The sequence below is a fragment of the Topomyia yanbarensis genome, chromosome 3, assembly GCF_030247195.1.
Source record: "Topomyia yanbarensis strain Yona2022 chromosome 3, ASM3024719v1, whole genome shotgun sequence".
In the NCBI taxonomy this organism is placed as follows: Eukaryota; Metazoa; Arthropoda; class Insecta; order Diptera; family Culicidae; genus Topomyia; species Topomyia yanbarensis.
Genome location: NC_080672.1, coordinates 133836729 through 133864071, shown reverse-complemented (window position 1 = coordinate 133864071; position 27343 = coordinate 133836729). Strand labels below are relative to the sequence as shown.

Below are 27343 nucleotides of genomic sequence, written 5' to 3'. Positions count from 1 at the left end.
TGTAAACAAAAGTCGCACTGATACGTGTCATAGGTGTGTGTTGATGACAAAATTTGTATGGCATGTCATAATCGTGCTTGAAAATTTTTCCATAGAAAAAAATCATCAATTATTAACTTTTATTTATATCTTTTTCTTTATTTGGTCTATAAACAATCGGTGAGATGCATTTTAAAGGAAATGAGTCAGGGAAACTAGAAAAAATAATAATTTTTGGATACAGTGTTGCCAAATATGCTATATTTCCAGTTTAAAATGAAAATTGCTTTTTTCTCAAATTTCGTGTATTTTTATTTTAAAAATGATTTTGCCATTGTGTTTCTCAGACATTTTTACATAGAAAAAACATCTAATCCATCAAGATAACTTGTGCCAATGCCCAGACACAGTCATTTTAAGCAAATATCATAGAATTTCTCAGCACGTTTCTCGCTATATCTCAATAACCAAGTAGGATGTCAAAATTCCGAAAACGCCATTTTGTAGAGATTTTTTAGACCAACAATATGGCATATTTAACTCTACTCCAAAATGGCGTTTGTCATAAGATAGCACAACAGCGACGAAATATGAACAGTAGCAAATCGTTAAAAAAAAACTCCAGACTGAATGACCCCCAAGCGGCTTCACCGTCAAAGAAGACGATCTCAACACGCAGCAGCAAACTGCGCCAACAAGATCTGGCAGACCGACATTCTTAGAATTTTTTTTATTTTTACTTATAGTAAAAAAATTAAGACCCATGGCTCAGTTGTGCTAACGCATTAAGCCGTTTCAAATAAAACTTTATATTAAAAAAAAGCACAGATGATCGGAATAGCTGTGTTCCCGACTGCAAGATTAGGGAAAGTGAACATGTAGATGTCGATGCCATCGGCCAGAACGAAGACGACGCCGTTTAATACTGGACAAATGTCTTGACGAGATTCGATGCTTTGAGCAGATAATTTGAGATCTAACTTGTTTATCCTTTTAATTCTTTATGCTGCAGAAGAGCTAGAGCCCATCTAGATGATGATATCTAGACAAATCATTCTGAAATCGTTTCTCAATCCTGAATTCTGTATGGATTTCGGCGCGGATGCAGTCTGAATCTCAAATGTTGCATTTGAGCTAGAGTTGATGTTGAGTCCACTCAGGATTACGACCCTGTCCGACTTAAGTTTGAGTTGGTAGCCCGTTGAGAAGCGATCCAAACAATAGTCCTTTGTTTAATTGTAGTGACCTCGGGCTGTTAACTAAAGCTGATTTCGTTTTTGAATAAGAGTCGCTCTAGGTTCACTCGAAACCGTAATTTTATATGGGTTATGTAAACATTAGGGCGGCTCGAATACAAAACGAAGCGAGTAAAGGCAATATATCCAAGGCTCATTAGCCAGGCAAGGGCTAAATCAAAGGAGTGACAGTGTGAGGAGTCTTTGCACTTTGTTCAGCGTCTGATCAGGAAACCGAAATCGCATTAGAAACTGTTCCGCAAGATATCGCTGATTTAAGTACCTTTTTGGTTTCACCCGACATGGTAATAGCAGCTGCAAGAAAGCTAAAAAGCTCTTTCTCCCCTGGACCGGATGGGATTCCAGCTGCTGTTTACAGTCGCTGTGCCGTCGCTTTGGCTGAACCTTTGTCTCGCATCTTCAACCAATCATTTGACCAGGCTAAGTTCCCCGACGTTTGGAAGCAATCCTACATGTTCCCGGTGTTCAAAACCGGAGATAAGCGAAATATCAAGCAGTACCGCGGAATAACGAATCTTTCAGCTGGATCTAAGTTGTTTGAAATTGTTGTCAATCAATTCATCCTCAGCCGTACAGGAAGTTTCATCTCCCCAGACCAACATGGCTTCATGCCCGGGCGATCCGTTTTAACAAACCTGCTTGAATTTACGTCAACTTGCATCAATTGCATGGAGAAGAAAACACAAGTGGACACTATATACACAGATTTGAAAGCTGCTTTTGACCGAATCGACCATGAAATTCTTCTCAAGAAGTTGTACAAGTTAGGAGCGTCCGACAAGCTTACATCGTGGTTACGCTCCTATCTTACGCACAGAACGCTTTGTGTGAAATTGGACTCTTGTATATCGGCTCCGTTTACAAATAGATCAGGTGTACCGCAAGGCAGCAATCTGGGCCCACTACTTTTCTATCTTTTTTTAATGATGTAGCAGTAGTGTTAGGTTCCGGGTGCAGGCTTATATTCCCTGACGACCTTAAGCTGTACTTAGTCATCCAGTCAGTCGAGGACTGCCGCCAGCTGCAAGCACTTTTGGATCGCTTTGTGAAGTGGTGTCGAATGAATCAGCTTACCGTAAATATTGCCAAATGCTCCGTGATGACGTTCCATAGGAAGAACGATCCGTTAATCGTCGATTACATAATTGCGAAAGAAAATCGGCAGTTTGGGATTTATTTCGAAGATTTCACGGGATTTTACGGATCCTTTTGTCTAAAATCCCTATACTGCGCATTGGTTAGACCAATTCTCGAGTTCGTCTCACCGGTTTGGAATCCGCATCACATAACTTGGTGTTTAAAATTGGAAAGAGTACAGAAAAGGTTTAAACGCTTAGCTCTTTGGAACTTGCCTTGGCGAGAACCGCAAAATTTACCACCGTATCGTGACCGTTGCCAGCTGCTCAATTTGGAGACTTTAGCATGTCGTCGTAGTATCCAGCAAGCTACTACCTTGGTGAAAATCTTAAATGGAGAATGTGATGCGCCTGAACTGCTGTCCCGCTTAGATTTCCGAGTAGCGAGGAGAACCACGAGATACATCATTATTATTGCCGAGGTTCCATCGGACATCTTTTGGATTCCATGAGCCACTGTCTTCAATGATTCGAACCTTTTCTCACGCTGACGATGCCTTTGAGTTTGGTGACTCCTCGAAAATATTTGCTAGCAATTTAAGAAGATTGCGTTTACTGTTATTATTATGTGTATTAGTAATAAGAAACCTGACATGTAATTTTACTTGACTTTATACTTTTAAACTTACGAAAAGATAGTGGTTTTTACGTCCATTTCATGGTGGCGCCTGGTAGGAGGAGGCAAACTCAAACGAACTTTTTCCCAACCGAATCATTTAGACTATAATGTCCGATGATACATAAATAAATACATAAATAAATAAACCCTCTTAGCCAAGTCACTCCCAACGATTTATTAAATCCCCATCAAATTGAAACGGCCGGTACGGTTGTCCACGTTTCTTCCTTGTTCAAGGTTCAAAATGGTTCATTAATAAAATTCTGCATTAAATTAATAATTTAATTGCCGTACAATTTTGAATCATCTTCATTTTGTACGCTTCACAGTTGGCCACTTTAATGATTGTGTCACATGCCACATGCGGGGTTACATACATTTTTGCGAGAAAAATTTGAAGAAAGTTTGAATGTATGTAAAGGCATAAAGTAACATGATATTATTACATCAAATTATAGTATTTAGATAGTAGAGTAGAATGGGATCAAATAGGTATGGGGGTACAATAGGTGTAGGGCATCAGCTGTATTGGTTACGCCGTCGTTTATTTATTTTTTATTTTTCTCGTGTTGTTTCGCGAAAACGCATTGTCTTTCGTTCCCAGTACAGTATATTTAATCAAGATAAAAAATGTCAGGTGGGTTTTTTTTACGCACAAATTAATGCTGAACACGAGTTTTGCGTTAGTTTTTCGATATTTTTGTTTTTGAAAAAAATACGGACATCACAATTGCAATTTTCCAGGATCCCTACATGTATTGGCTGTATATGTGTAGACTAGACTAGACTAGATTAGACTAGACTAGGCTACTTGACCCCACTCTACGCTGCTCTTTTCAGTGAAAAAAGCATAAGTTCATACCCCAACCCGTTGATAGTGAATTCACCTCTTTGGCCGATAGGAGCACCGATTCCACCACTACAACTTGCGAACCAGCAGACCAAAAACCCACGATCGACGAACAGAAGGAGATTAGCAGAACTACACAAAGTCTGTCCCCAATCTCGACCGCAGTCGGTGGTCGTGAGCATAATAGCGTAGTTTGTACGACAGCGATTGGCACTGTGGGGCTGGACCTTCCTCAGGTCAGTTCTAAAAGCGTCAACCACCTCGCAGATACTGCTGTCCTTAACATTTTTACAGGTTTGACTGGTAACGAAGAACATATCCGTGCTTCACCTCCTCCTCTGACTTCACCCGGAGAAGGTACATCGAGAGACCCGCATCGAGACGATGTTACCAATATGAACCAAACACGAGAAACCCGTACCGAGATGACTCAACTAGCAGCACGACTCTATTTTCGTAGCAGAAAACAACGAGAACTACACAAAGTCTTGCCCCAGTGCTGGTCACTGTCGGCAGTTCTGGAAGTAATCGTGTAGTAGTTTCGACAGCGGCTGGCACTGTGGGGCTAGATGTCCCACAGGTCAGTCCTATTCCACCTCGCTTACGAACGGATTCTGTTGCGGTTTATCCCGCTACAGAAGTGACCAGCACGCATCGAACGAATAACTGGTTTGGGGAAGAAGAGAAGAAAGTAGCTTCCCACTTTATCATGAAGGGATCGACCGGGGGGAAGAGGACTGTCCCTACCTCCCGGATATACAGTCCTCGCAATTCTCCTCCTGGCTTTTCGCCGGTGAAGGCACATCACAACAGCAGTTCCAGAACACCGATCTCTCAACCACGTCGAGGGACCCTGTCGGCGAGCCAATACGAACTCGTAGACGTTCGCCATCAACATCGTCTTCGTCAGTGACAATTACCACTCACAATAGCAAAAGTTTCGCACTGCAGTGGAACATTCGGGGTCTGCGCTCCAATATCAGTGACCTTAAGCAGCTGATCGTTCAATACGAACCGAGCTTGATAGCGTTACAAGAAACAAAGCTGGACAACCGAGTGATCTCAGCAGATTTCGTCGGTAACAACTACACTCTACTACTTGAGACTGGGAGTCGGCGATACTGGCAACAAGGGGTAGGGCTCGCCATTCGGAATGGTGTACCCTTCGAGAGACTTGAGGTCGGCAAGCAATGGCTGTTCGGATACAACTGTCACATCAAATGACGGTGGCGTCGATCTACGTCCCTGCCAGTACTCAACAATGTCAAGAGCAGCTGGGAGAATTCTTTGAGCAGCTCCCACGTCCGGTGCTTGTACTGGGCGACTTCAACGCGCACCATATCTGCTGGGGTTCCAATAAATCTACTGCACTAGGCTACTTTATCGCCGAGAAAACATTGACGGGAAGACTAGTCATTCTCAACGACGGATCGCATACCCGGATTGATCCAGCTACCGGTGTCACTTCAGCCATTGACCGCTCTATCTGTTCTGAAACTGTAGCTTCGAAATTTATTTGGCGAACTCTCCCGGACACCCATAATAGTGACCATTTTCCAATTCTCGTTTCCACTCCCGGACTGTCACATACTCCAACAAAAAGACGGAAATGGATCTACGACCAAGCGGATTGGGCAACTTACGAACGTCTAACCGCCAGCGCTATTCGACCGGGTGCCGAAATATCAATTGACTGTTTCGTTGACCGTTTGATTAAAGCAGCAAACACTGCGATACCCCGCACAACCGGCAGAGTCGGCCCGAAAGCAGTTCCGTGGTGGTGTCCGGAGGTTAAAGCGGCAATCAAAACGAGAAGAAAAACACTGAGAGCACTAAGGTGTATTCAAGCAGAAGACCCACGGAAAGTTGATGCACTAAAACACTTCCAAGAGGCGCGTGCAGCTGCAAGAAAGCCGATCCATGATGCCAAACAGCGATCGTGGGAGGAATTCGTCGCGAAGATATCTCCAAGTTCCACTGCGACGGAGATATGGCAGACAGTGAACAGGTTGAGAGGGAAACGTCAGCATCGACCAACTGTCATCAATCGATCCAGCGGCTACACGGATAAGGCTGAGTAAGTAGCTGAAGAACTGGCACAACATTACAGCGAACGATCCGCCATATCCAGCTACTCGCCATAGTTCCAAAGAGAGAAGGAAAAGGCCGAACGAAACCGCGTGAATTTCTCGCCAGATACCGACGATACTTACAACACCGACTTTACTCTGAATGAGCTGCTGTGGGCACTCGATAGAGGACGAAGTGGCTCTTCAGGCCCGCACTGCATCAGTTATCCAATGCTTCAGCGACTGCCATTGTCGGTGAAAACAGCCATGTTGGAACTATTCAATAGAGTATGGCGTAGTGGCGTATTCCTACCCTGTTGGCTAACTGGAATCATCGTACCAATTCTAAAGCCAAACTCGAATGACGCGGGTCCAGCTGCTTTCCGTCCAATCACCCTAACGAGCTGTATGGCGAAGGTTTTCGAGCGAATAGTCCGTCGGCTGACCACTGAACCAGAGGCGAACGGGCGTCTCGACATACGACAACATGCCTTCAGGTCCGGTCGGGGCACTGACACAGGTCATTATCCGACCGTGACGAGCACTGTCTGATAGCGTCGCTTGACTTGTCCAAGGCTGACGATACCACCTGGAGGTATGGCATACTACGAACACTACAGAAATGGCAGATACGCGGTAGAATGATCAACGTGCTGAACAGTTTCCTGACAGAAAGATCATTCCAGGTTAATGTAGAGGGTTACTTATCGCCCGCGCATCCGCTGGAAAACGGCGTGCCACAAGGTTCAGTGCTCTCGGTTACGCTGTTTCTCGTGGCCATTCAAACCATCTTTCGCGTGGTTCCGAACACTGTGAAGATCTTGTTGTACGCCGACGATATCCTACTCGTAGTTTGAGAGAATAAAGACCAGCCGCTTTATCGAAAGCTTCAGTCAGCAGTAAAATCCGTCCATAAATGGGCAAGAAGTGTTGGATTTACGATATGTGCAACGAAATCCAGCATCTTCTATTGTAGCCCTAATGCCAGACGTGCACCCAGTCAAGCAATCACGATAGATCGAGTTGCTATACCAACAGAAACACGCCTAAAAACTCTCGGCGTCACCCTCGATCGATCACTCAACTTCGTAGCGCACTGCAAATTGACGAAGAAGGCATGCGAATCTAGGCTGCGCATCCTGAAGATGATCGGTGCCAAGCTTCCTCGTGGTCAACGCTCATCTTTACTGCAAATTGGATCCGCAATTACTACTTCGCGACTTTTGTATGGCATAGGGCGCGTTAGTAGGGGTGGAGATGCTGTCATCAAAACGCTGGCACCCGCATACAACAAGATGATTAGATATGCATCTGGAGCATACGTCACCAGTCCGATCATAGCCATTATAACTGAAGCTTACGACCGTTTGACAGAAATAGTCGGAACTCCTCTCCCAAACATCTACACCCGAACGCGACTATCTGATCGAAAGTGGTACGATCGCACGCCTCAAATCCTTTGGGAAATCAAGAAATGCGTAAAAGCTGGAGACCCCTCGTCCAGTTTTTCAGGAGCTCCTGACAAATCATCTCAACCGATCAACAATCGTCTACACTGATGGCTCGAAAGACGATACCGCAGTAGGCGCGGGAGTATTTAGAGAACACTTCCAACAGTCACTTGGTCTTCCACAGTAATGCAGTGTCTTCTCGGCAGAGGCATTCGCAATAAAAACAGCGCAAACGACATTCAACACGGTCAGCGACTTAGTAATAATGTCCAATTCGGCCAGCTGTTTATCGGCAATCGAAGCCGGCACATCCCAGCATGCAGGAAATTGAAAACCTGCTACGAAATCGTTCAATCAAGCTTTGCTGGATTCCAGGTCACGCTGACATCCGTGGCAACGAGGAGGCTGACAGACTCGCAGGAGAAGCGAGGAACATTGCTCCATTAGCTATAGCTATATCTGTTCCGGACGCCGTCAAGCACATCAAAACAGCTATCCGAAACCAATGGTTACGTTGGTGGTCAGCGTCCACTGAAGTAAAACTTCGCGAAGTTAAATTCGACACAGTGAAGTGACGCTCCCCTTAAGCAGGACTCCTTTTCTTGCGAGACAACACGCAGGACTAGGAATTTGCTCAGAAGCATACAAAAAGTGTGTTCGTTATTTGGAGCGTCAATCCGGCGCTTGCTTAGTCCTGTTACTAAATTAGTGTCGGATTCTGATATGACGAAGTCGAAATGCAAATTCCACAAAAAATTTAAGCTTTGTCTTATTTTCGTCCAAAGGAAAAATAACCTCCGATTAACCATTTTAGTTTTCATTCATATTATTTATTTTATTAATTTGAAATATATTATTTAAACAACTCATTTTACGAAGTTGAATTTTTTCATTGCTTCTTTATTTATTTTGTCAATTATTCAATTTAATTTAGTTTATTTGTTTTGTAATTTCATTCATGTTATTGATATTGTTAATTAATTTTTTTTCGGGGTGGACTCGAAACGCGAAACTGCGTTCGTACCATCTTCGGGTGAGTTCTGCAAATCAATGAAACAGCATAAAGTGATATGTATAATAAATGTCTTATCGTACTGCTTGGTAAACTAAATCGGATTAATTTTGTTGAACACACAAGACAATATGCTTAGAGAGGCACATCAATTTAGATGCAGTGATAATGATATCTGACGTTCGTTTTCATGAAATCTATCAAACAAGCGGATTGTTTTCTTTCAAATTTAAACGTCTAGACGAGTCAATAAAACCAACGCAGATGAATAAGTCTACACAGAGGGCAATTTTCCCCGCACCCGTTCGTTGACTTTGGTGACCTTCCAATTCAAAACCCCATTGTTCGTCACTTTTTTCCTTCCTCCACACTACCCATGATCGCATATTTGTCCCGTTTTCTATGGGATTTCCTATCTTTATGGGACAGACTTGCGATCATGGGCAGCACAGCACCAAAGCGAGATCCACTGTACAGCATAAATCATATTTAAAATGTCGGTACCACCAAACAACTACGGTTCTCTGGTGATACTCAGCTGTTATTTTTGAAGAGCAATACCGAATTGGGTGATTAACGACAGCAAACAATGGCACTTCTTAACTACGTAGCAAATTATCCCGCTACGATGTAGCAAATTGTTGCTACTTCCTGAATTGAACGTCCAAATTTGTGGCGCTAATTGGGTACGGGGCTTAAATTTATTACCAACCTTGTAAAAGGCGAGGATTTGCTGTGAATTCGTTTGTTTTGGGAATTCTGTTTCAAGTTGTCGTTTGAGAACCGTCGAAGCAGGACTTACCATCATAAGATCGCCGCTCTCCAGATGCTTTCGCATCAATATTGCAGCCATTTTCTGCTGATCTTGGTAAATATTACCAAATGAGTCTTCTGCTGGTGGATTCTGAAATGAGACGGAAATAAGTAAAATATAAATTAATTGGATTGTTTTTGGCAATATGCTGTACAGATTAAACAGGAAGCATTGCTGGAATAAAAGTTTCACAATTTTAATGCTCGAAAAATGCCGGATGCCAACTATTATATAAATTTATGCAAAATTAACTCATTATATTTCCATTCAACTCTACAACTCCCTCATTCAATTCACAACTCATTCGAAGCGGATAAAAATCCGTCACACGGCTACCTCCTTTGTGCGGGTCACACTCACAAAGCGAAGGAGTACTTTCAGTACAATTGACTTTCTTCCGTCCATCATCTGAGTAAACAAAGCCGCACGAGAAATGACACTGTCATTCGCCGCCAGTGCCGGCATTCGTCGTGGTGACAGAAATTGCAGTCGTCGTCAAAGTCCACAACTTGACGGAACCTGGCCCAGTAGCTGGCGACAACTCCCGATGCTAATAAACACATCCGCCTACGATATGACCGTGACAAACTCACTTGTCCGATGTCCGTCTATGTACATACATATATTTCGGTTCACGAGGTTGTGAGGCGGCGGACAGTGTCATGCTGTACATCAAGGTGCAGTCAGATGCAAACGAAAAGGAAAATGCATGCTCGCATTCAGTGAGTTTTCCGCGAGTGCTGCCTTGTCACGTAATAGACGTAATTCTTTCGCTGCTGCTGTATTGAAGGTGAAACAACAACTAATTGTTATGAAAGGTTATGGATCGGTGGCAGGGAATTCAGATGACTGTGTTTTCCGATTGTCGATTTTGAAGGACAGCTAGCTCAATTACACGAACTCTGACGATTGCATGGCGCTCACTTGGGCTGACTGGACAGGTTGTGACGGCTTACCGAAGTGACAGCTACACGATGATGGTGGATTGTTATTCATTTGTAGCCTTCTTGGAAAAGAGGTCTTTGTTTGATGTAAGTACGTTTCGAAATCACCCAACGTCCATTCTTAGTCGAATCAATCCATCATGTTCATAACAGTTCCTGAGTATAACTCGAATTTCAAATAAAACCAAACAAATAAATTATTACTATAAAGACTGTACTTCTAAAATATTGAACACACTCAAATGTTAACTGAAAGCAGTTTAAAGTGTAATGTTATTATCTGCAGAATGTCGGTTGAGTGGTTTCAGTGATGGTGTCGGAATAAGAAACAGTGCGTGTTGTATATTCAATACCAAGCCATGAGGGCTTTTTAGTAATTTATTAAGTAGGATCATAACAGTAACCCTGCAATTGTTCTGTATACCATAAAACGAGAGAACTGATCACTGAAGTTTCAAATATAAATGTAATTGTTTGTATTTTTGATGCAAGTACTTGTATGTGTAGGTTAGATGAGTGTTTTTAGGTTTATGCCTTTCTCATATAGAAAGGTTATGCAATCACCCTGAAAGTGTCATATCCCATTCGACTCAGTTCGTCGAGATCGGAAAAAGTCTGTATGTGTGTGTGTATGTGTGTATGTATGTGTGTATGTATGTGTGTGTATGTGTGTGTGTATGTATGTGTGTGTATGTGTGTGTATGTATGTGCGTATGTGTCAAATAATGTCACTCATTTTTCTCAGAGATGGCTGAACCGATTTGCCCAAACTTAGTCTCAAATGAAAGGTGCAACCTTCCCATCGGCTGCTATTGAATTTTGGATCGATCGGAATTCTGGTTCCGGAATTACGGGTTTCAGAGTGCGGCCACACAGAAATTTCTCATATAAACTATAGGAAAAATTAAAAATAGAATTTTTATTTTTGATGCTAAATGTGTTCAAGGTGCGTGAAACGTCGAGATTTGATGCAAAATCGAAAAAAATTTGACGACAATTCACCTTTTTGGAGTTTGGCACATTTTTGCCTTTCTCATATAGAAAGGTTATGCAATCACTCTGAAAAACGTCAACCTAATCCCGGCCAAATTTTTTTTTCGACTCGCATAAGGTTTCTGGATTTTAACAAGGGCGTAGTTGATGGTTTACGGAGAGGGGTTACATCCCCCTCTACTGTTCACTCCCCTCCTTTAAAAATCTCCTTAAATCACCCCTCAGACCACCACCCCATCCAGCCCTCATACCCCTTCCTTTCAACCCCATCATCTTTAAACCACCACTATATCACAAAGCATACCAATTTAAGCTGGGGAGTCGTTCGTTCATGGGACTTTCGCCCTACTCACATATCCACTCCCGCATGACAAAATGAGTTAGCAAGCAGATAACATTGATCTAAAGCTGATTAGGCTAATGGAGTATGATATTTTTTTGTTTCAAGTGTTTCACTGTCGACACGTAGCTCATCAAGTTCGTGGCTGGCATGCCATTGTGTATAAGTGCAAAGTGTACTAAGAATGTAATGGACATTTCCACAATTATGTTGAACATAAAAAGCCTCCGTGCCATAGTTTAGAGAAATGAGAAAGGCACAATTGCACCGCTAGGTGGATTAAAACAGGTTTTTTTTATTATGGAGGTAACTTTGATCGGTAGAATCATTAAGAGCCAGATTTTCAAAATTTTGTCACTGGTCGTATTGATATTCTACGATTGATGAAAATTTCTGCGCTTGTTGTGATTTGTGAATAAGTGGGATGAACTTTGGCCAAATATTAGATTCTTACTTAGAGGAAAAGTTGGGTAAAGCGAGCATTGAAAATCCGAAAAAATAGGTCCAAATTTTAAAATCTCGCTATTTCTGGTTTAACTTGATAAAATACATTTCTGTTTAGTTTTACTGAAAGGCAGTGGCTGATCCAGGGGGAAGTCCTGTGGTCCGGACCCCTCCCGAACATTTTCAACTTGTTGAGAAATTTTAAATTAGTTTGATTATTATATTAATTTCAAACTCAAAATCTTTTCAAACCTAATTTGACCACCAATACCGATTTTCATTAAATGAGATTTTTACGTATGACGTACTGTACAATTTACGTATTACGTACTGTACAATTTTAAAATCAAAATTTTGAGCCCCCCCCTCCCAAATTTTTTTTTGTGGACATGATAGTTGTTGAATGTATATTGAACCTTTTCGACAAGCAATCAATATATTTAAAAGCGTTCATATTTTACCATGAAAAACCGACAATTTTAAAAATGTTGTAGTTCTTTGCAACAACCTAATTTTGGGTATAGATAAGTTTTACAGTAAACTTAGGACTATAAGCTTGAAATTTCGGGTATCTTAAAATTCGCAAAATATTACATTCTTTCAGAAATTTCATGTTTTCAAAATATATTTTCATTCGATGTTCCTTTCCAACCAATTTTTCATTCAAAATTCTATCATTTTCAGATTCCTCAAATCAATTTTATTTTGATGTATAATAGTCATATATTTTAAGGAATCAGGAATCATGAAATAGTGGCGACTAGCTCAAATGGCACGTCTTCCATGTTGATCGAAGATTTGTGCCTTGAATTGATTAGTCTTTTCATCATTTTCCTGATCGGAAAGATTGGAGAAGTGGTAAGGTTAATGATAAGGAAAGTAATGACACAGAAAATGTAGACAATACGGAAGTATTCTTTACACCCAAGGGAATAAAAAATACTTCGCGATGAGCGGATATATCAACTCTCCCATTGAAAAATTATGTAATCAAATTTTTGATATTTCTACAAATAGTTGAAAAATATTTAGAGAAGTAAGTTGAATTTCACAGAAAAATAGTTTCTGAATTATTGGCTTCTAAAAAATGTTCTATTTCATGAAACTATTATTGAAATTTTAATCTGTTTAAAGGAATTTGTTCGTTATTGAGTGTAGAATAATAAAACTAGAAAGATTTTCACTCATATTTGACTACTAATTTTTTTTTAACTAATAGAAGTTTTGATTGTTTCTGTGTTGTAACGTCACGAAAAATGCATACTTATTCAGTCTATCAAAAAATTATAACTTTGTTCAAATTTATTTTTCACGCTCTCTTTGCATTCAAAACTACTTTTCCAACAAGCCTACAACTTCTTTTATTGGATGTGCGGAACAAAAGTTACAACAGGATACACTTTGCGTTGTAACGTCACGTATATCAACTTTTATAAGACGCTTAAATGATTTTTCAGATATAGTGTTAAAGCTTACTTCGAATGGTTTATTAAAACGCTTTCAATTTGTTTCATAAACAGGAAACTATACTAGCGTGATATTTATAAATTCAAAACGTACAGCCTCAAGTGCTTAAGGGGTTATATACCATTAACACACGCGACGCACAGTGGCGGGTCTTCAAACAAAAGTCGGACAAAACCTCAAATGTTACCTAAATTGGCTGAAAATCACAATTTAAGCTAATTTTGAGGTGCTGAGCTCATTTTTGATGTAAAAAGTCGTAAGATATTAAATGCATTTTTCCATACAGTGTCATTGAACCTTTCTTATAACTATGATCCTGTTTTCATGATAGATTTTTCGTTACTGTTCACCAATGTCAGCAATATCATAGAAAATGAAGAACACTACTTTAAATCCATTGTATAACGTGTTGGTTTACTGTAGATTGCTCAACTATTTTACACAAAACACCATGCGCCTCCATATCAGCAACAAAGCTTCAAAATTTCCTTAAAATTTTTTGCGCACCTAGGCGCAGAACGACTCCATGATATTCGAAAAGTAGAGGTTATTTCCCATAGAATGTATACTATGTGACCGTTCCGAAATGATTCCGAAATTTGTACAGAATACATTAGTGAAAAAAGTATTTTTTATCTAACCACCTCAAACATATTTAAACTTAAAAGTCATAGTTCTAAGCAAATTTACCAAATGTATTTTATTTACTAACGAAGTTCTTTCGTTCCTCTACACAATGAAACTAGTTGTACTAAAATTGGACTAAAATTAAAAGAGCAACATGCATTTGAAGTGAACAGAGCAATGGTGGTTTCGGAAATGCAAATCATTAAAAAGTCCGGACTTTGCTACGTTTAAACTCATGTCAAAAATCATGTTCTTATCCAATGATCATAAAATTTTGAATATACATCATTCAATACATGAGAAATTTAGGCAAAATATAAAATATCAATATTTCAAAAATAAATTTTTGAGGTTTTGGCCAGCCTCCAGCCACTGTGCGACGTTACAACGATTTGACCTTCATTCTATAAATCTGTTATAACTTTTTCAAGTGAAATCTTTCATCAAACCTAATTATAGATTCAGAAAATAAACAAATTTTTATATAAGATTCGATCTACAAAACTCGAATGCACTGGGCGAAGTAATTTTAATAAACGATTGTAGAACGTCACATTATATTTCATTAACCCTCCGGCACTCGCGCGAATGGCTCCCCGAATGAGCAACCGCTGGTGCTGGAAGAAGATTTCGCTAGAGTTTCGGAAGGTGTTGCACAAAAGACAACGGCGCGGGTGCCGGAGGGTTAAAGTTCACTTCCGCTGTATTCTCTTCGACGCTGCCTGGTCATATGATACGTTCCGATGTAATCGCGCTAACAGCAACGTAGTCCAGGACATGCGTTGGAAGGTTGTGAGGGAATTTCCGAGTTTTGTACTTAGGGTAGTATTTAGGCATGAATATTAATTCGTTCCCTGAATACTTCTTTCCTCCCAGCAATCAACCATTTCACAGTTCGCTATCTTCTACGAGCCGCCTGTTATAAGGTTGTCCGCGACCACAGTACATCGTTGAAGCAGCTACATCATCGAATTGCCTGTGGTATTAAATCCGTTATGGACGATTATCTATTTGAATTTACGGGAGATTGCAACGCAATAGTTGGGGCTACAGAGACTTTTCTGGTTGACCACACTAAATCGTCTCAATTGCTTAGAGTCGGATAAAAAGGCTTTGGCTGTGGTCAAGGTCTCAAATGAGCTCTAAAAAGATAGATGGAGAGTGTTTATTGTAGTTTGCCGACATTTTAAATCCCGTCGAATCAACGACTGGATGTAACACATCCTTTCGTAACATCACAGTGATGTGACGTGTTCTTTTTCCCTGAATATTTGTAACTATAACTTTTTTTATAAGATCTTCATCCGGTCGTCTCCCCAAGTAAGAAGTAATTATAACATATACAATACTTCAGTGTACCGAGCCCTATCAATTGTCTGGCACTTAAATTGTGCTCGCTTCCTCAAATAAATCCACTTGTTTAAGCCTAACAATACAAATACCATACTATAAACTCGGATCGGGAACCTGATTCCAAATTAAACAAAGCAATACTGCCAGTTTATTTATTTTTTTTGAAATATGTTATAAAACCTACTTTTCCGGTTCCGTTAAACTACCATATTGAGTCATATCAAATAAATAAATGTGTCAAAGGCTGAATATAGACAGCTATGAAAGAAAAAATTCTTGAGGGGGTGTGCGTAGCGTAGTAGGTAAATCGATTGCCTTGTACGCAGCGCACCTGGGTTCTAGTCCCGATCCCGCACATAGGGTTAGAAATTTTTCATAAGAGATTTTTCTAAGGGAAAATATACTTTTGCATATAAAATATTTAAAATAATCCATAAAGAATTGTAAAACGATTCATAAAAAAAGTTGTCCATGTTCCATAAACCAAAATTGAAAATCCATAAAACAGTGTGAATGATCCTTAAAAAGGGTGATTTGATCCATAGATTATGTAAAATTGAACCACAAAATGGTCACAAAAGGCACTAAAATAGTAATAAAAGAGCAATTAAAATCAATCAATGCCCCAAAAAAATATTGGAAATGTTCCATAAAATTATACATTTTGCGCCATAGCAGTAACAGTACTTTAACAAGTCATCTTATACTGGGAGCTAGTGTGATGCGGCTTGGCCGCATATCCTAGGCCAAGGAACCGAAGCTGCGCAAAGCCGCTGAGGATGCGTTGGACGAGGCATTGATTAACCCGTAGCTGGAATTGCAAGCGAACCTGTGGTCCTCTCGTTTGCCCGGTTTACTTAAACATGGGGGCTATAGTTAGTTAAAAGCCGACTGAGCGGCAGCGAAGTCGGACAGTGCACTAGAAAGCGATGTGGCGTAGCCACATTAGTCAGTGTTCGTGTATAAAGTGTCCGTTTTTCGCTTCAGATAGTTGGTGTTTGAAACTCATACCAGCCTATGTCAGTGGTCTAACAACTCTCAGCGCGCTAATATCATAGATACCATGCCGTTTAAAGAGTTGCCATAATGATTTCAGGTTAGCTAAGGTCAGTACCTGCCTAGTGGGATGCGGAAGCTGAAGTTTAACTATAATGTATGCATTGTTTGTTGTAGTTTGACCCTACAACCAAATGTAATAAACTTTATTATTAGTTCGAATAGCAAAAATTTCGCATGAATTCATTATATTTAATTTTTCTGGTGCATAAGCACATATTAATGGATCGTTTTACATTTTCTTTTCTTATGGATCGTTTTGTAAATATTCATGAATCATAATTTAACGTTCGATATATGAATCATTTCTAATGTTCATTTTTACATCTTCTATGGACCAAGAAAAATTATTTAGCAAACATTTTCATCAAATTTATCTAACTTTTTCTAACAATTTATTGCTCAATTTTGTAATACCGTGGAACATTTTTGTCGATATTATGGAACATATCGACGTGTTTTAATGTACATTGTTAATATTCTATAGATCAATGTCAGTCAATTTATGGCGCAAAATGTATCATTTTATGGAACATTTCCAATATTTTTACGGGGCATTGGCTGATTTTAATAGCTCTTTTATTACTATTTTAGTGTTCTTTTGCGACCATTTTATGGTTCAATTTTACATAATCTATGGATCAAATCACCCTTTTTTATGGATCATTCACACTGTTTTATGGATTTTCAGTTTTGTTTTATGGAACATGGACAACTTTTTTATGGATCGTTTTTCAATTTTTTATGGATCATTTTTGTTTTTTTAGCGGCGCAAACTTAGGGCTGCCTTTTTCTAACCCGAGGAGGCGAATGATCTTAAGGTTAAAACCTCTATAATCGAAATAAAAGAAATCTTGGTTTGATCGATTATTTCTACCACAATTTAAAAAATAACAACCCCATATGTTTATTCGAGTAAAATATCATTAACATGGCTATATGTAAAAAAAAACATTTAAAATTTCACTCAAAACAATAGCACCAGCGTGATTTACAGAGTTATAGAAAAGTTGAAGATTTTCGTGACGTTACAACACAGTGAGATATCGTTTTTCCTGAGAAAGGAGTGTTGTAACGTCACGAAAGTTAAAGATGCTTAAAACGAGACAAAACAATAAACTTTATATCTAATGACACCTAATTATTCGTAAGTTATTTAGAAATACTTCATAGAACATTGGTTCTTGATAAAAAAAATCTTTGAGAGCAGATATTTTGACTTTTAATGAAATACGCTGAAGGTTCTAATTTGTGACGCGTTGTAACGTCACGTTACATTATTGGTCATAAAACAACCCTCTTCCAGTTTATTCAGTTTATGTCGGTTGAATCTTTCGTGAAATTTTGTCTACTTTCTGAATATGTAATAAGTTTTGATGCAGGCGTTCATTTGATAAAGTTATAACATATGAAGAATTCGTCAAATCGTTGTAACGTCACGAAAGAATGTGTTTACTATGTGCAGAACGACCGCACAAAGAGAAACTTGAAAACGAGAAAGAGAAAGATCTGTGCACCAAGAGCTGCACAATTTCGTTCAAAGAAGCCACCTTGAAGAGCCACTTTTTTGTGCCTCCCGTCACTGGCAAGCAGGTAGGAAGGCGAATCAAACTACAATTCAGATCAAGTTTGATAGGAAGAACGTTTTCAAAATGTTTTTTGGTTGCCTTCTCTGCTTCTGTGCGCGTGGGACCAAGATTCACGCTAGAGAGCCTCTTTATTTCTACTCTTTGGGGTGTGCACTGTGCAGCCATGGAGTAGAATGCACGTATGGGAATAACACACATCGGAGTGAAGAGGTTTATTGTGACAGAAAAGAGATGTGGTTCGCATGAAAAGTGCAAAGAGCGTTTTTCATTCTTCACTTTATTTGCTCTAAGGTGCATTGCATCCCTGCGGATAAGAAATTGCATTACTGCAGGACAATTACATTTAAAATGATATGAAGCTCCGTAAATAGATTCACAAAGATCACACAAATAATACTCAGCATGCTGAATAGTATCCATGTGATAATTGAGTTTGAAATGTCAGTGCCCAGACTTGAATACTGCAATTGTGTTTGTGAAAATGCAATAAATTCTTTGACATTTTCGGGCTCAGTACCGACGGGAAAGTATTTGTATGAGTGCAAGTTGGTTGGTATCTACGGATGCAGCCCAAGTGTGCATCTTGTGCTGGATTCAACTTTTCGACAGTAGTAGAACTGGTTCTGGACCGACGAAGTTAGTTGCAGCGCCAGTTCTAGCCAATTCACCCGTCCATAAACGGAATGATGGGGTACCAGTAGAAGATAAATGGCATTTGAAATGCTAAATTCTTCGATTTAAGTTCGACATGCGATTAAGAATTTCTATTTCGATTCTGCCGAACTAAGTGCTTCCACGGTAGTCTACCTGTCATGGCAAAATAAATTCTTTTACGGCAAATTCCCTGTTGAAGTGCCGATTGTACGCCACATCGTCGATGTTGTGCTATCTTATGACAAACGAGAAAAACGATTTTTAAAGTTTGAGATTAAATATCATGAAATTTATAAATGTCAGAACCTTTTCGGAGAAGGCAATCGATGCTTCTGTAGTAATCTCTCAATTTATGCAAAGATCGGTTGACTATATTTTCACTTTTTTCTTAAAATGTAAACCAAAGTCGCTCGCAAACGTGTCATAAGTGTGTATTGGTGATAAAATATACTAACATCCCGAATGTAGTGGTCGATTGAATGTTCCACTGATTTGAGAAGGTCAGACTGATCGGTCAAATGCTCGTTGCCTTCTCCCGGCCGCGTCAACCTCTGGGAATGAACTTTACAATTATTTCCCGCCAAGCTAATGGAATGTATCCTGTTGCTAGACAACAAGTGAGAACTCTCTTCAGAATGTGCCTGAAGTATTCAGTTCCTGATTCTACAGACCACCCATTAGATTGAATTTGACTAACTTGAACAATACGAAAAGATTCACCACGTGGTGTATATGGTAAAAATCAATTAAATCGTAATTATCATCCCAATTATTGGCAGAGAAAAAACAATAGTGATTGTCTACTTTCTACTACTACTCGAGTCAGAGCTAGCAAAGTGAACGATAACTAGTACTCTATAGCTACGATATCTTAAACGACTCAACGATCTAAGGCACTTCGCTTGTATTGCCGTACACGCTGTCGTTTGGCCAAATATCATATTGCGCAAGCGAGTAATAATTATCGATCTTATAGCCTTTTCTTGTACAAATGCTACTCCATTTGAACACAAGCAAACCTGTGCAGTAATCCCCGACAGTTTTGGAAATTCGTGATCTCCAAGCCGAAGGAGAACGGATTACGTACTGAAATGTTTTGGAAGGAGCAGACTGCCAATCTAGCTCCGGAGAAGTATGACCTATTCGCTACTCACTTTAAAAACGCATTCAATGAAACTATTTCATCTGCTGATTAAATTGCGCACGCTTGTAGAGACACTCCATTAAATATTTTAGAAGTTTCACTGTTACAGATCAGCAGGTTATAGCAGCAATCAACAAGCTAAAATATCCAGTCACTCCTGGTCTTGACGGCATACCTTAATGTGTTCTCAAGAAATGCGCAGATGTATTAAATTTACCGTTGACAACTATTCAACAGTTCCTTAAGCCAGTGTCGTTATCCTTCCAGCTGGAAAAGATCAATTATGTTTCCTGTATTCATAAAAGGAGATCGACGAAATGTTGAAAATTACAGAGGAATTACATCGTTGTGTGCGTGCTCCAAAGATTTTGAGATCATAATGTGCTCAGTGGCGTAGCCAAGGGGGGGTTTTGGGGGTTAAAACCCCCTCCAAACCAAAATATTTGAATTGAAGAAAAAAAGTATGATGCTGACTAGTTTATTTAAATATTCAAATAATAATTTTTGAATTTTATTATCTGTTCATTACATTGAGAACCTAATGTTTTAACCGTTATGAGTTTTTTGTCAATTGTGAGAATGGGATCTTGTAACTAATATTTTAGTGAGGATCCTATAGTTGATAAATCATGTAAATATCAAGCAAAATAGCTCAATGAAAACGCCTACATAGAAACTGATGAAAAATTGCGTTTTACGCTTGTCTCTAACAGGTCAGAATCGGTTTTTATGTGCATTGGATTTTTTTGGGTTATCACTTATATAAAGTGCTTGGTAAAGATTGGTAATAAAAAAAATTTGTCACGTTTTTCGCTATTTATGATGTACATTTGGGTATCGAATTGAATGGCGCCAAGATTCCATAATTTGGAAACCATCAGCTTTTGGAGGTTTAGTATTTAGCAGTATAATTTTGTTGATTAATTTTTCCAGTTGCATGCATTACTAATTCCAATCAAATTTACTTCGAGACTTACTGTCTTCAGCAAAGTTTTCAAGAATGTTATTGCAAATAGGTTGGTTGAAGATATGAATGAAAGCCGTATTTGTGCATTATAGGCCATATTGCACCACGAATTCCCTTACTGACGGTTATAGGCGGCAATAAAGAATTTGGGAGAACATCTTGTAGATGACGTTTACAATCCTAGTATGCAAAAGTAACTTCAACGCCACTTTGGTCAAATTTAACTTTTTCGTATTTTTAAGTTCACTACGAAAATTCGCATCTTTCAGTGCAAACGACTTCAAATAAAAATTAAAAATAACCTGTTGAAATGTGAAAAACAAAGTGGCGAAAGCATGCTTTTACCCGCACCTTGCAAGATTTGAAAATTGATTTCCTGGGAAATATACTCGATGGCATTTGCGTCACCTTTGCATACAAGGGCAGTTCAGTAATGTGATTAATCGGTAATCAGTTGCAAAAATCCCGCTTAGCACCATTTTTAAAGATGGGACATACTACTCCCTGCATCCTATACTTCGGTAAAATCTTCTCCTTCCAGATCTTCAAAAGCACCCAGTGGAGTGCTCTAGCCAATTCCTCTATTCTGTGTTTGAGTAGCTCACATGACAGTTGATCATTGCCAGCGGTTCAACTGTCCTATTTTTTCATGAATCTTAGGTAGATCCGGAATCTGTCGTCTACTGCTTCGCTATTTAGGTATTCGTCAAAATATACTTATCAATCGTGAGAATTTCTGCACATTATTTATAAGGTGTACAGACTATCCTATGCGATAACCGGTTTATACAATGCCCCCCGGCCTATCAGGATGTTTATGTCACCGATGACAAGCTTAACATTCCGCCATAGGCAGCTATCATAGACATGCTCCAGCTGCGCATAAAATGCATCTTTCTCGGCTTCGTGAGGTCAGTGCACATTGATAATGCTCTAGTCGAAGAAATGGCCTTTGATCCACACTACACACATCCTTTCGCTGATCGCCTGCCACTTGATCACGCGTTGGCGCATTTTGCCCAGCTCTCGTGCCGTCGCTCGATCTCCGCATTTCCACACCTTCTGTCCCGTTTAGCAAAGCTCCTCAAATGCTACGGTTTCGAAGTTGCGAGTTTTCAGCTCATCCTTTTCTCGTTGATTGTTAGTAAAGTGGTGTTTTGGGCCACTCGTTGAACTTGACCTAACACACCATCCCATTTCGCTATTACTGCAGAACACGGTAGTACCCAGTCGATCGCGGTCTACAGATTAAATGTCATCAATAGACCCACCAACATTTTTGAAAAATCTATGATTTTCGTCAAAAACCCCCTCCAAACCAAATTTCTGGCTACGCCACTGGATGTGCTCTATAGCTTTTCTAACTACAACCGCTAAAAATAACCACCGAACAATTCCAAGATGTCTGGATGTAACTTGATCACTTACCGGTGCATAAATTTTCATTTGTGCGAACCTTCTCCCCACCTAAAAAATATATTGGATTGAAGTTAAAAATTTATTGCCGCTGACTGATTTAATTCAATATTACAGTAAGAATTATCAGATCCGTACATTGATAACCTGTTGTTGTAAACATCATGAGGATTTTTGAAAAATTGTCAGAATGGGATCCTGATGTGTAACTGATCTATTGGTCCTGATTTCACAGTTGTCTAATAACATCAATATCAAATACCTGCCTGAAAACATTCCAATAGAAAATTTCAGAGTTCTGAAATCAGTCATAATCCTCAGATTTCTTTTCAAATTGAGCTCGCTTTTGTAGAGATGTACTATACTAAGGGTCTTTATTTAATAGGAAGCGATGTTGGAATTGGTTTAATGCCTATGAAACATAGAACTGCTCACCAAAAAATTGCATAACTTTCAACATTTGTTAAAAATGTTTTGCCTTTCTCATATAAAGAAATGCTATGCAATCACTGTAAAAATCGACTTTTGAACCGAGGCCCGGAGAGCCGAGTGTCATACACCATTCGATTCAGTTCGTCGAGATAGGCAAATGTCTGTGTGTGTATGTGTGTGTGTCATTTAAACTCACACAATTTTCTCAGAGATGGCTGAACTGATTTCCGCAAATTTAATTAAATTGCTTCATCTGAAAGGTATAACGCTCCCGTAAGCTGCTATTGAATTTTTAGTTGATCCGACTTCCGGTTCCGGAGATACGGGTTGAAGAGTGCGGTCACACAGCAAATTCCCATATAAACTGGTACCACCATGATGTTCAGATGATGTAAAACATATTAAAATTGATGTAACATTACTCTAGTTTGCGGGTCTGGATCACTAATGATCAATCAAAGCAGCTTTGACCATATTGGCTACCTATGACGGTTCATGACGCCCCCGGGGAACCCGCCAAGTTCCTAAGCTAATATCACACCCATTCCCCAACGAATTCTCTACCGATTTTCACAAACTTGGTTTCAAATGAAAGATACAGTAATACCATTGACTGCTGCTGAATTCCATTTGGTTCTGACTCTTACTTCCGGAGTTACAGGGGTGTTAGGATACACTGGAATTTTCTATATAAATCGGAACAATCGTAATACCTCAGAGGCTAAAAACTATTGAAATGGTCACCAAATTACTTCAAATCGCAGATCTAGATCACTGATTGCCAATCAAACATTCTTTGAATATATTGTCCACTATCGACGATTCCGGAAGTCTGGAATTCCGGGCATATTCCACAATTAAAGTCACATCGGTTCTTCGGTGATGACTGAACCGATTTTCTCAAACCAAGTCTCAAATGGAAGGCTAAATATGCAGTTGAGTATTGTGTCGCCGCACCTCACCCCCCTCCCCCCGCCTTGCCCTTACACCTCCCTCCTTCATCACTCCCCTCCCCTTGGACCACCCTCACGTCCGCATTTCCTTCATCCACCCCGTATACCGAAATAAGATGAAGGATTTCTAACGCATCCTCCACTCCCACTCTACTAACCCCCCATTCCCTCCACTTTCAAACCCATTCCACCAACATTTCAAAATATAATCACATGAAGATCACATTGAACTCATGCTGATTAAGCTAATTAAATATTATTCTTTTGTCTTTCTCATATAGAAAGGTTATGAAATAGCTCCAAAAACCGACTTTCTAACCGAGGCCCGGAGGGCCGAGTCTCATATAACATTCGACTCAGTTCGCCGAGATCGCAAAATATCTGTGTGTATGTATGTGTGTATATATGTATGTATGTATGTATGTATGTATGTATGTATGTATGTATGTAAGCATGTGCATGTATGTATGTATGTATGTATGTGTGTGTATGTGCAGATTTGTTAACAAAATGTCCACATTGGTTTCTCGGAGACGGCTGAACCGATTTTTACAAACTAAGATTCAAATGAAAGGTATAATATTCCCATAAATTGCTATTGAATTTCATTTTCAACCGACATCTTGTTCCGGATTACGAGTTGAAGAGTATGGTTACAAAACAAAATTTGTTGATTTGTCCACATCGGTTTCTCGGAATTTTCTGAACCGATTTTGACAAACTTGATTTTAAATGAAAGGTCCATCAGCCGCTGTTGAATTTTGTGTGGATCCGAGTTCTGGTTCCTAAATTACAGGGTGATACGTACGATCACGCAGCAAATCCCGATTCTAACGAATTCTGCGATGAATGTAAAAAGGTGAATTTTTTTCCAAAATGTAAACACAACTGTTGAATTTGTAGATCTAGGTCACCAACAGTCATTCAAAGTCTCTTTGGCCACGCTGGCCACCATCGACGTATCCGGAAGCATCCAAATTCAGAATAACGGTTATATTGGTTTCTCGAAAATGGCTAGACCGATTTGATCTACTTAGTCTCAAATGAAAGGTGTTGCGTCCCCGGAAACTGATATTAAATTCCATCTCCATCCGACTTCCGGCTCCGGAGTTACGGGTTGTGGAGTACGATCACATAGAAAACTCCGATTCAAACCGATACCGCGATGAATGCGAAAAGGTGCTCTTATATATACTAGAGTGGCACGAGGATGTATGAAAAAATTTGAATACCGCAGAACCAAGTTAGAAAAATTGGTAATCCTTCAACGAACTCCTATGCTAAATCTGAATCAAATCTGTTGGAGCATGTTTTAGCACAAATGTTTCTAAATATGTATGGAGTTTACTATGAGAAAATAATACATTTTCATTAAATTCATAAATATGCCGCCTGGTGCCCCTGAAAAATATATTGTATACTACATTCTATAGATTCAGTCAAGTAGAACAACTTCTTCTAAAGACAGTTCATAGCTATGACAACTGGTTCATGAGTTATTGCAAAATTAAACTTGTGTTGCCCTGAAAGTTATAAAATAGTGCTGTCTCTGGCTACCCGGCGCGCTGAACCTTCAATCAAGTGAACCTTGACGTATTTGTTGTGGTCACCAATTATACTGTTGGTGTAAAGTGGAAATATAGTCCAGATGGTATCATCTGAAACATGTGATCTAAAGGACATGGGATCGAATTGTAACAGAATTATTTTTATGTATTTTTTTGTGTGCAATAATATACGTTAAGCAAATTAAAATTGAAACGGGACTGAAGTGGGAAAGATTCCCGTTATTTTGAAGCTCAACTGATGTTCACCACATCCCTGTGGAGCTGGAACTGGAACTGCTATAGAGTGCCCCGTAAACTGAAGGTAGGTTAATTGAGTAAGCCGGGCAATATCTGTCACTATACGCCAGCAAGAGTGTCTCCGACCATGAAGCACGATTTGATTGCAACCAAAACTTTTGAACGAATCATCCACGGATTAAGTTTGGAGTAGCATCGTAAATATAACGCTAGAACATAACTTTGCTGAAATAAAATAACACGTCAGAAATAACGGTTTTGATCTCCCTTATTACTTCATTTGAAACTACACCCAAAACGTACCCGGTAAGATTCGCTTACATTAATGCAATAAATACGAGCGAAAATTGCAAGCGTTCTGGTAATGTGCAAAAATTGCAAGAAGCTTTCTTGCATGTAATGCAAGAAACAGAAAAAAACAATTGTATTAGCGATGTATGTGTATTGGTGACCAATATGCGTTAGATAAAAAACTGGCATTGAAAACCGAGCTGCGCACGAACAGATCACTAACCAACACTTTTTACATCCAACCATGCTATCCGATAATTATTGGTGGATAAAAGTCATATATAAACATTTGGATGATTTCACGATTGATGAAAAAAGTAAAAGAAGCATCGAAGATTTGAACTCGTGCCCTTACGCATCGTTGTACAGACTATAACCACTGATCTATTTGTACACATAAAAACGGAGCGTTAAAACTCGTACAATCAGCACGTCCGGAATTCGATGCTTCCTTGTATGTAATGAATAAGCAACAATACTGAGCTTGATGATGTCGATGAAGAATGAATAAAAAGCAGACAGTAAATAAAAACTCGGCGTGCGGTGCTATACCAACCAGCATTAGCAAGTTGAATGTGGTGGAAATCTTTTGACAGTGTGTTGAAGAAACGTATGTACGTATAGCGAGATGAAGTGATTTTATATGCTTGCAGCGGTTGCAAGCGGCTTTCACTGCAAAATTGCAAGCGATGCTAACATTATTTGCAAGTGATTGTCGCTTGCAACTATTGCAAGAGATTTTTGTTTTGGGTGTAACAATTCTACATAATAACGTTCCCGCTTTACATGCAGCAAAAAAAAATAAATAAAACATTTAGAACCGAACTGATGTCCTTCAGATTGTCTATTTATGACGCTCGCATCTGAACTATAAAACCGCCTATGTTGTTGCTGCCTAATTCGGTTTATGACTAGCATATCACGGTTAACTCGATTGAGGTATCAGCCAGAGTATCCAGATAAATTCAATTTTCACCAACGATGTAGACACTTACGTATTGTATAAAGAATAACTTTTTAACCAGAAGTCGCAGCCTGTTACACTCTTCGGGGAAGTTGTACACGGTACTCGTATCTACCGAAATTAGCATAGCAAATATTTTTAGAGTACATAGGAGCGTGTCTATGAAATATTAAATAATGTGGATCGTTTATTCATGTTAAATCACATACAAACTTTAAACCATTTGTGCTAAAATATAGTGCAACCTATCAAATCAACATTTTGCATGGTTCATTGAGATCGTATAGCGAGTAGTTTTAAATTGGTTCTACTGAATTCTAAAATTTGTGCCACCCTAATATATACTTACCAAGTGTAACAAGAATGAAAGACATTTCTATAATGTTATATTGTACGAACCAGCTATTAAATCATAGTTTGTAGAAATGAGAAAGGCACAATTGCACCTCTAGGTGGATTAAAACAGGTTTTTTTTTAAATTTTACGCTAGAAAACCTCTTTAAGAAAAATGTTTATTAAATAATCAGAAATAGTTATCAGAGTACATCAAGGGACGGGAAGAATATTTTAACAGCTTCAGTTTATTATAAAGAAAAAGAAAATTGCCCGATTTAGTCAATGTCCCCATTTTGTCAGCCTAAAATACACCATGAGACTGATAAAAACGGAAGGATCCTGTATGTGTTATTCACTGTGTCCCTCATTAATAGGTACATTC

At 39.2% G+C, this 27343-nt stretch overlaps 1 protein-coding gene across 3 annotated transcripts in view; it reads right to left on the bottom strand.

Annotated features, from left to right (window-relative positions):
• The window catches only part of LOC131692460 (A disintegrin and metalloproteinase with thrombospondin motifs like), a 571945-nt gene that overhangs the window by 293440 nt on the left and 251162 nt on the right, over positions 1-27343 (bottom strand). For all 3 annotated transcript variants that reach the window (XM_058979518.1, XM_058979517.1, XM_058979519.1), the window contains exon 4: positions 9175-9276. In XM_058979518.1, the coding sequence (XP_058835501.1) occupies positions 9175-9276 (102 nt within the window). The remainder of the gene's footprint in view (positions 1-9174; positions 9277-27343) is intronic.